The 11,547-nt window shown below is 42.8% G+C and overlaps 1 protein-coding gene across 1 annotated transcript in view; it reads left to right on the forward strand.

The window, feature by feature from the left end:
• The first annotated feature begins 965 nt into the window (after positions 1 to 965).
• Positions 966 to 11,547, forward strand: part of iqub (IQ motif and ubiquitin domain containing) — an 18,161-nt gene continuing 7,579 nt past the window's right edge. The window contains exons 1-5 of the mRNA XM_078282992.1: positions 966 to 1,164; positions 2,070 to 2,162; positions 2,950 to 3,084; positions 4,873 to 5,040; positions 6,227 to 6,402. Coding sequence (XP_078139118.1) covers positions 966 to 1,164; positions 2,070 to 2,162; positions 2,950 to 3,084; positions 4,873 to 5,040; positions 6,227 to 6,402 — 771 coding nt within the window. The remainder of the gene's footprint in view (positions 1,165 to 2,069; positions 2,163 to 2,949; positions 3,085 to 4,872; positions 5,041 to 6,226; positions 6,403 to 11,547) is intronic.

Genomic DNA, 11,547 nt, shown 5'->3' on the forward strand with positions numbered 1-11,547 from the left:
TATTCCTACTTTTCCTGCCAATACTACCACTACTACCACCATTTACTACATCTCTAATTTCAAATTTACTACATACTAATACTGTTATTATATACTATACTTGATGACTTGTGATGATTTGTGTATTTATTGCAGTCATTGGCAGTAGGGGTAAGGTTATACAATATACAAACAATACTCATACATCCTGAGCACAAGTTCCAAGCAACATTGGTTGAATCATTGAATCTTTAATCTAATCTCAGAAATATGGCATATAATAATAATTCTAATAATAATTATATTAACCATAATGGGTAAATTGTGTGTGGTATCAAAGATGACAACAATATTTGTTGTGTAAAAATAATGTTATATACAACAGTTAGTCGAGTAATTTGATTGGACAGCTGATATACAGTCTAACAGCACTGGGACGTTTCACTGTATGTATCACTCCGCTGTACAGCAGGTCAGCAGGTTCAGAGAACTGAACTGTTTCTGTCGGCGGAGACAGATAAAAGACATCAAATTACCACTGGTTGATAAATAGCTTTGTTTATAGAACTGTTATATAAACGCAATAAGGGATAAATAATAATAATATATACTGTTATGTACATTATATAAGCACTCCTCGCGTGATTTTGCTTAAATATTTTCTTAATCAGGAAGGTGACGTTCGGCGTACGGTTACCATGGCAGCGTGTAAACACTGGTGTTGCCTGGAAACCAAGCTAACGGTGGCAGGACAATACTCTCTATGCTAGCTCGCTGTCTTGTTAAATTAATCAAATGAAACAGACTCGGGATTAAAGAAGAAGTTTAAAAGACTGACGGTGGATAACTTTACTACCGTCTCCACGCTGTTAACGTTGTTCAGCAGCGCTGTCGGACGAACTGCACGTTTAAATAACTTCACCTGGCTTTAACTGACTGGACTCGAGCTAACTTCAGCTAGCTGGTGAGCTAACGCTACAGCTGCCATGTCGGACCAAAGTGTTAATGAAGAAGACGAGGATAAGGAAAACCTGGACCCGGCAGAAGCAGCAGAAGCAGCTGAAACAGAAGAAACCCCAGAGACAAACCCTCATCCAGACTGCAGCACCGCAGCGGAGCCGCGGGAGGACGACAGAGATCCAGGAAGTGACGCGCCGGCCCGGCAGGCCGCCATGTTGGACTCAGGTGAGTCTACCTGCAGGTGCTGGAAGAGTCTGGAAATGTGTCAGATCAAGAAATCAAAAAATGAAGAGTAAGGATAATAATGTTATATGTTGTCAATGTCCTTCTCATTGTTATACATTGCATATATATTGATAATATAATGTTTCCATCTGTTTCATACTGCATATATTTCGTAGTTTGTTCATTTATATTCACATTAAAATTGTATTTTCATTCGTTGTTTCTTTGTCTTAGTAAGTTCTGCTGCTGTTACTTTGCACACCCTCATAATGCTGGAATTCATACCATACTTTTAATTCATACCGTACTTTTAAATCATATATTAAATCATAAACTAAATTCTACTCAACATGTTCTAGTGCTGAAATTGGATGTTTGTATAATTCTCATTTGCTCTAATCTTACTTAAATTAGATTTTTATTTGCTGTTTCCTAGTTTTATATGCTGCTGCTATAACACAATTTCCCTGCAGGGATCATCAAAGTTTCGTCTTTTCTTCTTTCTTCTTTTCGTCTTAATTATAATAACAGTAATTATATAATTTTATTTATGAAACGAATCTCAACTCTCTGCTACAGAAAAAGACACTTACCAAATAAAACATAACAGGAAAGAAAATGAAATGCAAATCAGAGGAGCAGCTAGGAAGTCACAGAAAATGTGTTTCTGTAGAGGAACGTTTTTGTTAAAAGAGCTCGGAGTCTGAGGTGACAAATATACAGTTAATTACATGCTGAATCGACCTAGTGAGAAATCAATTTATGTAGGCCTCGATTCTTACAGGTGTTAGTGTTATTATTATTTGTATTCAGCTATATTTTTGCAGCGGAATTGGTCCTCAATTTCATTCCACTAGACTTTAAACTCATGTTAAAGTGTTAAATTGACGTTGCTGAACCTGCAGGTGGGCTGGAGGAAGCAGCTTCCCAGACCGACCTGACTGACGCTGAGCAGCATGGAGACAGAACAGACGATGTGGGAAACTCAACAGCGACTGGTGAGACTCTGAGCCGGAACAACATGAAACATTCACTGATAAGAACTAATGAACAGAGTAGTTTCAGTTCAGTTCAGAGGCATCGATCCACTAAACCCTAAACTCTGACAAAGTCTCTGCCTCTGAGATCAATTACCACCAAACCTGTTGATATCCATTACATTTCTGACTGATGATTATTTTTATTTGGTCAGTGTGATAAATTATTACTGAGAGGGATGGTCCTGATGCTGACTGATGGGATTTTTTAGATTTGGCTTCCAGCTAGATTTCTGGTGATTTTTGCCGGATCATTGCTCTCCATTATAAAGATAAACCGACTCACCTAGACTGATATATGGAGAGTTCCACACCTAGCTAAACCCAGTTGACGCCCCTTGTTCAATTTCATACTAATATAGTTTTGTTTATTTGTGGAGTGATAAAACCACAGAATATAATGAGAAAACAACAGAAGAGAGAAATGGCAGCTTTGTGCAGGTGAGATAAACCTTTTAAACTCTCCGTCCCTCAGTAGAGCTCCTCCCTCCTCCAGCACTCTGCAGCTGGCAACATATTCCAGTTCCACATGTCGGATTTCCACCAAAAGTTAATAATTTCTTCCATGCCACATCACCGACTGGTTCCACATTTTCCCGACTGGACCTGAATGGGACATGAGATCTGCCTGTTCACATTCTACACAAAGTCTGTTGGTGTTACGTGAATCCGTTCGTATGTTATATGCCTTTTTGAGAGAAGCCCCGCCCACCGCCACGCCCCCAGGTGACTCTGTGTTTGGTTGCAGTGAAGGTGAGGCTGGTGCCGGAGGGTCATGTGATGACCGTGGCCTTCGCCATCGGCCTCAGCATCCAGGAGCTGAAGCGCCACTTCGCCTCGGAGCTGAAGGTTCCTGCGGAGCTGCTGCACGTCTCTCTGCACGGTAGGTCTCTCTGCGCGGTAGGTCTCTCTGCACGGTGCGTCTCTCTGCACGGTACATCTCTGCACGGTAGGTCTCTCTGCACGGTAGGTCTCTCTGCACGGTACGTCTCTCTGCACGGTAGGTCTCTCTGCACGGTGCGTCTCTCTGCACGGTACATCTCTGCACGGTACATCTCTCTGCACGGTAGGTCTCTCTTCACGGTACATCTCTGCACAGTAGGTCTCTGCACGGTACATCTCTGCACGGTAGGTCTCTCTGCACGGTACGTCTCTCTGCACGGTACGTCTCTCTGCACGGTACATCTCTGCACGGTAGGTCTCTCTGCACGGTACATCTCTGCACGGTAGGTCTCTCTGCACGGTAGGTCTCTCTGCACGGTACGTCTCTCTGCACGGTACATCTCTCTGCACAGTAGGTCTCTGCACGGTACGTCTCTCTGCACGGTAGGTCTCTCTGCACAGTAGGTTTCTCTGCACGGTAGGTCTCTCTGCACGGTACGTCTGTCTGCATGGTACGTCTCTCTGCACGGTAGGTCTCTGCACAGTAGGTCTCTCTGCACGGTACGTCTGCACAGTAGGTCTCTCTGCACTGTAGGTCTCTCTGCACGGTACGTCTCTCTGCACAGTAGGTCTCTGCACGGTACGTCTCTCTGCACGGTAGGTCTCTCTGCACAGTAGGTCTCTCTGCACGGTACGTCTCTGCACAGTAGGTCTCTCTGCACTGTAGGTCTCTGCACGGTACGTCTCTCTGCACGGTAGGTCTCTCTGCACAGTAGGTCTCTGCACGGTACGTCTCTCTGCACAGTAGGTCTCTGCACGGTACGTCTCTCTGCACGGTAGGTCTCTCTGCATAGTAGGTCTCTCTGCACAGTACGTCTCTCTGCACTGTAGGTCTCTCTGCACGGTAGGTCTCTCTGCACAGTAGGTCTCTCTGCACGGTACGTCTCTGCACAGTAGGTCTCTCTGCACGGTAGGTCTCTCTGGGTCATGTCTCTGTGGGTGAAGTCATGTCTCTGTGGGTGAAGTCATGTCTCTGTGGGTGAAGCTCAGCCTGGGTCTCTGTGGGTGAAGCTCAGCCTGGGTCTCTGTGGGTGAAGCTCAGCCTGGGTCTCTGTAGGTGAAGCTCAGCCTGGGTCTCTGTGGGTGAAGCTCAGCCTGGGTCTCTGTGGGTGAAGCTCAGCCTGGGTCTCTGTGGGTGAAGTCATGTCTCTGTGGGTGAAGCTCAGCCTGGGTCTCTGTGGGTGAAGCTCAGCCTGGGTCTCTGTAGGTGAAGCTCAGCCTGGGTCTCTGTGGGTGAAGCTCAGCCTGGGTCTCTGTGGGTGAAGCTCAGCCTGGGTCTCTGTGGGTGAAGTCATGTCTCTGTGGGTGAAGCTCAGCCTGGGTCTCTGTGGGTGAAGCTCAGCCTGGGTCTCTGTAGGTGAAGCTCAGCCTGGGTCTCTGTGGGTGAAGCTCAGCCTGGGTCTCTGTGGGTGAAGCTCAGCCTGGGTCTCTGTGGGTGAAGTCATGTCTCTGTGGGTGAAGCTCAGCCTGGGTCTCTGTGGGTGAAGCTCAGCCTGGGTCTCTGTGGGTGAAGTCATGTCTCTGTGGGTGAAGCTCAGCCTGGGTCTCTGTGGGTGAAGCTCAGCCTGGGTCTCTGTAGGTGAAGCTCAGCCTGGGTCTCTGTGGGTGAAGCTCAGCCTGGGTCTCTGTGGGTGAAGCTCAGCCTGGGTCTCTGTGGGTGAAGCTCAGCCTGGGTGAAGCTCAGCCTGGGTCTCTGTGGGTGAAGCTCAGCCTGGGTCTCTGGGTGCAGGTGGGGTGGTGGAGGAGCAGCAGAGCCTCATGGCGCTCGGCGTTCAGCCTCACGGCTCCATCCAGCTGGAGATGAGCTCCTCCGACCCGACCGGCCACCCGCTCCGCCCGCTGCGCCCCCCCCAGCAGGACAGCATGCCCGACGTCATCACCGTCCGAGTCCACACAGGTACGAGCTCCTCCACACTGTCCTGTGTGTGTGTGTGTGTGTGTGTGTGTGTGTGTGTGTGTGTGTGGTCCAGGAGGTGTAGCAGTTTAAGAATGCCTCTTATCTGGATTATTTATAAAATAGATAGCTCCTATCCTCAGTTCTGACTGGCTGAGTCACACTCAAAGCCGTTGTAAAATAACCAATTAACACACACCTTTACAGTAATGTAAATATAACATTATGATCTATAAACACCCACCTGACAGCTAATGTAAATATTAATGTTCTAACTGAAGTTCACCACTCATACAGCTGCTTATGTTTCGCTTTGTTTAGCTACTGCTCAACAACTTTATTATTTAGCAGAAGATTAACATTTAATTATTGCTATTTCATTATTATAAATTGAAAATAAGATTTTAAAGATGCATTAAGATTTATAAGGTATATTATAAGAATTACTATATTTAATATTTATTATAAAAGTTTATTGAACATAGTGAACATTCATTCTACTGCTGCTCTATAAAAGCAGTGAGCCACTTGCTTTACACTGATCTGAGAACAGCTGCTGTCAGAGGGTTTTCCTGCACTCGGTCAGTTAAACCGCTGTAAAGCTCAGCCGCTCATGGCTTATTGCTTCATTATAGCCTGATATATGGACAATAGTGCTGTAATTGCACTCGTCCAGGTTATCCACAGGTCATTAAACCTCTGAAAAAAAGTCTTAAATACAGTTATTATAAATCTATTTTTTACACAATGTAACATAATGTCAGGTTTCTCAGATGAATCCAGAGCAGGTCAGCAGTTCAGTCTGCATCCTGTCTGCTTTACAGTTAGACTCCACGTCCCTTAACTGTTCATTTCCTGCTGTCCTTTTTCTTATTCTGACCATTTACAACTTTCATTATGTTCAATCAGAAACAGGCTGCTTGTGACAGCTTTGCTGCTGTTTTTTGGTTTTTATACTGATGTTAAATTCAATTTCAGGCAGCGTTAAGATGTGATACACTGGACTACAATAAACAGCAGATACAGGAACGCTATACAGTACACTCACTCTCTCTCTGTCTCTCTTTTTCTGTCTCTCTCCCTCACTCTCTCTCCCTCTCTCTCTCCCTCTCTCTCCCTCTCTCTCTCCCTCTCTCTCTCTCTCTCTCTCTCTCTCCCTCTCTCTCTCTCTCTCTCCCTCTCTCTCCAGACCAGGGTGAGTTCCAGCAGGTGGTGGTGGAGATCGAGCGCCCCCCCCAGCAGAAGCTCTTCCTGGGGGGCTTCAGGCACCGGCTGACGGGGGCGGAGTTTCACCACGCCGCCGTGCAGACTCCGCCCAGGAGGAGGCCCGACAGGGGCGTGGCCGTCTTCAGCCGCGACACGCAGGTACGAGGCCAGAGAGAGCGTCCCGTAAGCAGGCGGTCACAGGTCCCGTCCTGTCTGTCGGTCCTGGAGCAGGAGTCTGAGCCGCTGCCTGATCGCTCGCTGTCAGTTTTCCTCTCGGTGTTGTCGTCATTTCAGCAGAGGTGCAAAGTAACTAAGTACATTTTAAGTACTGTACTTAAGTACAATTTTCAGGTTCTGGCACTTTACTTGAGTATTTCCATTCTGTGAGACTTTCTACTTCTCCTCCACTACATCTCAGAGGGAAATCTTGTACTTTTTCCTCCACTACATTTATCTGACAGCTGGAGTTACTAGTTACTTTGCAGAATAAGGTTTTACACGCAAAACATACGATAAGCTCATAAAATATGTTGCATTGTTAGAGTTTAAACTCCAACAGTATCTGGAGCAGTTAGACGACAACATTAAAATACTTCTCACAGGTTCATGCTTCAATAATTTAACTCTCTGACAGAATGACGACTTTCACTTTTCATACTTCACTACATTTTACTGCTAATACTTCTAGACTTTTACTGAAGTAAACTTTTGAATGCAGAACTTTTACTTTTAATGAAGTATTTTTCCATGATGGTATTGCTACTTTTACTGAAGTAAAGGATTTAAGGACTTTTTCCGCCTCTGTATTTCAGGGATTTTGGATTATATCCGGATCCATTTGTTTTTCCGCCAACGGCCAAAATGAAAGATCTAAATGTTTCAGAGGCTTTTCCATCCTGACAAGAAGAAAATTCCACAGGAAACACTGAATACTTGGAATGTTTTGGGCATGAAAAAGTTCAAATTTAAATATGTTGAATATCGGCATATTGGCAGCTTCAACACAAAGGTATCTCTCAGCGTCAGCCTAGCAGGAAGCTGCCAGCTGTTTCTTCAGTTCACTTCAGAAAAATAACTGGTATTACTATATATTGCGGTAAAAAACAATAACAGTTATGATGCTAATATTTATTACCGTGACGACCGTGATAACCCTCTCATCTGTCATCATTGATGTTTTATTTTCCTCTAATAAATTATTCTATTCATGCTGCTGACTGAGTTAAAGTGGATGCAGACCAGATTAACTTTATTTTTATTTTGTTTATTTTTTTTATTTTTTTTGCAATATATTTTTATTGAAAACAGTTTTAAACAACATAACAATAAGCATGTGGGTGTACATTTTAGATTTTTTTACCATGGAAAAGAAAAAAGACAGTAAGGAACACTCACAATATACACATAAAAAAAAAGAACAGAAGCAGATGAACTTTATTTGAGAATATTTTGACTTTATTTATTTCAGATGCTGTTATTTGGATTTTTATTTGTGTTGTTTAAAACTCTCCTTACAGTTTCTATAAGCTAAACCAGTGTTTTATCATTTGCTTTTTAAGAAAAAAGTCAGCTGTCTTGTGATAAATGTGATAAAATATAATGGAAGTATATTACAGTACTGTTTTTAAAGTTTTAATGTTTTTAATGATTCGAGATAATATCGTATATCAAGATAATTTTGGTCAAGCTAATTGTACTATGATATTTTCATATCAGCACAGGCCTTACAGGAGAAAACACAAAATTAAACAATAAAAAACAACAGAAAAGTATAACATAAAATAAAAATAAAACATATGACATCACCACAACACACGGCACACCGACATCAGCTGATCAGCTGATCAGTCCAGACAGAGGGTTAAAATCTCCATATTGTTAAAGGTCGCTCATTAGTGCAAAACAAAGTTCTGACAGGAAGGAGACGCTAAATGATTTCATGTGCAAATGAAGCGATCTAATTACAGGCAGGATGAACGAGTTTAAATGAGTTTCTTTTCCCCGAAGACAAACGATTAATGCAACGCCTCTCTGCTGAATTCATATTTAATTTGTTCTATTCTGACTTTCATCTTTCCTCTAGATTTTCATATCCATTTAAAGGGGAACACCGCTAAAATTAAGAATTATATTTATTATATTTCAGCATTAGAATTGTGATTATTATTATTATATTACAATTAATGTACAGCAATTCATCTTGGTGACATTTGTCAGTCTACATGTAGACTCTATACACATCAGTCTGTATATAGACTCTATACACATCAGTCTGTATATAGACTCTATACACATCAGTCTACATGGTCCTGGAATTTCTGGAATATCATGGAATTTAGAGGTGTATTCCAGACAGGGAAGTCAGGGAATTTGATAAATTCTCCAGGGAAGTCAGGGAATTTTCCAAACGGGTCACTTTTTATCACATTCACTGCATCAGAGGGTTTTTAGCCCCACTAGAGTGGAACCCAGACTGAAAAACAACATCAACAAACCAGGAAGGAAGAGCAGTTTCAGGTCATGGTCATGGAAAAGCGCTCTGACTTAGTTCTGGAAAGTCCTGGAAAAGTCCTGGGATTTTCTACCAGGACGACAGTGGGAACGCTGACATACAGACAGTGGATTAGTGAGACTTGCTTGAATTCTCAAACTGAGTGGCGTTCCCCTTTAATGTTGGATCAGACTTCGTGTTTTTTTATTTACTTTTATTTAATTTTATTTATTGTATTTACAAAATTAGGTCACACTTTATTTGGATAGTCCAATGCTGATACTCAACTTCCTATCAAGTGACTATAATGTGTCACTAAAAACATCTGTAGATATTCAGTGTCTGGGTTAAAAACATCTGTAGATATTCAGTGTCTGGGTTAAAAACATCTGTAGATATTCAGTGTCTGGGTTAAAAACATCTGTAGATATTCAGTGTCTGGGTTAAAAACATCTGTAGATATTCAGTGTCTGAGTTAAAAACATCTGTAGATATTCAGTGTCTGAGTTAAAAACATCTGTAGATATTCAGTGTCTGGGTTAAAAACATCTGTAGATATTCAGTGTCTGGGTTAAAAACATCTGTAGATATTTAGTGTCTGGGTTAAAAACATCTGTAGATATTCAGTGTCTGGGTTAAAAACATCTGTAGATATTCAGTGTCTGAGTTAAAAACATCTGTAGATATTCAGTGTCTGGGTTAAAAACATCTGTAGATATTCAGTGTCTGGGTTAAAAACATCTGTAGATATTCAGTGTCTGGGTTAAAAACATCTGTAGATATTTAGGGTTCCTCTCAGCGTCAGTGTTCAGGTTACATCGTCTCTCGCACCAAATAGGCGAGTGACACTTTGTTGAAATCTACTTTCTGTCAGCTGATAGTTAGCTGACTGTCAACATGTTCCCAAACATCATACTGATTGGTCTGATGTCCAGTCAGTATAATTAATTAAAGGTCAAATTTTAAACTTTGAAAGGCCAACTGCTGCACCAGCGTTCTGATTTTGATGGAACTTGAAGGGACGATGCATCTTGTCACTGATTGGCCCTCGTTTGTTTTTTAAGCCATTATTTCTGCTTTATTGGACTACAGTTGAGAGAGAGACAGACAAGGGGGAAGAGAGAGGGAACACATGACAGGACGATAAAATCTGAAGTGAACTGAAGAAGCAGCTGATAGCTGCCTGCCAGGCTTCGAACAATATCGTTTTGTGATGGCTAATGCCAATACCGATATTTGTGTGCTGAAGCTGCCAATACGCCGATATTCAACGTCTTTAAATTTGCCCAAAAAATTACAAGTATTCAGTCTTTCCTCTAGAATTTTCTTCTTGTCAGGATGGAAAAGCCTCTGAAACATTTAGATCGTTCATTTTGGCCTTAGGCGTAAAAAAAAAAAAAAAAAAAGGATCCGGATATGATCCAAAATCCCTGAAACTGGAGAGGAATACTCCAGGCGGCGGTTCAGTGTCTTGCTCAAGGACACGCTGGCAGCCTGGTCACATGACCACTGAGCCACCCGTCCACTAGCATGTTTACTGGTAGCTTGACGGCACACCATCCACTCATCAACATGAAGCCAGTTGACGCTCTGGGTGCTGGATCCTGTATGCAGAAGACTTTGTTTACATGACAGGAAGCCAGAATCCTCCTCACGGGCGAAGCTGCAGGTCTGTTACGGCCGCAGCAGACGGAGGAATGACTCGCTCCCACCTGATCTCACACAAATACATGAAATGAACACGACTTGTTAACACCAACCTACGTGTCGGTGGCACATAAAGTGTTAAGACTCCGTGTTCCCAGCAGGAAGCGGTTCCATGAAGGAGACGTGACTGTAAACAGGAAGTAGAGTCACAGTGCAGCAGCTCAGGGACAGTCAGGTGTTGTGGTTTTTATTTTTAGTGAAAGTTTTCTTATTTAACCGACCAAAGTCTTTCCCAAACCTTAAGCCGACCTGCAGCTGAAAATGTCGTGTCCGGTTTGTGTTTTTGTCACAGAATTTGTAGTGGAGGAACGTGATTTTCACATAATTTGTGTCCACAGCAGGTAAATCTGCGTTTCAGAGTTTGTTCTCTTTTCACACTTTTTCTGAGATCATGTCACTCACACAGCAGTCAGTGTCTCTCTCCTCCAGCTTCATATGACTCACACACACACACACACACACACAGACATACATGATACAGGCTCTCTCATGGTAGGAGTTGGCTCATTATGGATGTACATACACACACACACACACACACATGCCACACACACACAGAGGGCAGATCTATTTGCAGTAATGAGGTCTCCATGGTTGTTTGTTTCGGGGGTGTTGTGCGTCGTAGCGTGGTTTCATCAGCAGTGTAATGAGATGACCTGTCACCCGGTTTAAAACGTGTCATTACACATCAGACGACAGCGGCTTGTTAGCCTTCCTCCTCTCACTCACATGTCTCCTGTCTGTGTTTTTTTCAGCTTTTATTTCTTTCCGTAGCTCAACATCCATCATCTGTGATCATGTTAGGGTCGCAGGAATATTAGGTCCATCTATTGTCACAGCGCTGTGACCTTTGACCCTTGACTTCCTTTCTATCGGTTGCTTGAAATGTTGATTAAGGAGCTGAAGCTTCTTCTGTGTTGCACTCGTAAGTCACTGGATAAGAGTGTCAGCTGATACTTGTGTAAAATGTAAAATACCGGCCTTTTGGACACACAGAGAGGCTTCAAGACTTTAAAAGGTCATCGATAATTAAAGTTTCAGCGGAGACCAAAGCCAGTTTTTTTTTAAAAGACTCGAGCATCATCGATCCAGAGAAAAATGTAAAA

This window comes from Centroberyx gerrardi, chromosome 4 (genome assembly GCF_048128805.1).
Source record: "Centroberyx gerrardi isolate f3 chromosome 4, fCenGer3.hap1.cur.20231027, whole genome shotgun sequence".
Taxonomy (NCBI): domain Eukaryota; kingdom Metazoa; phylum Chordata; class Actinopteri; order Beryciformes; family Berycidae; genus Centroberyx; species Centroberyx gerrardi.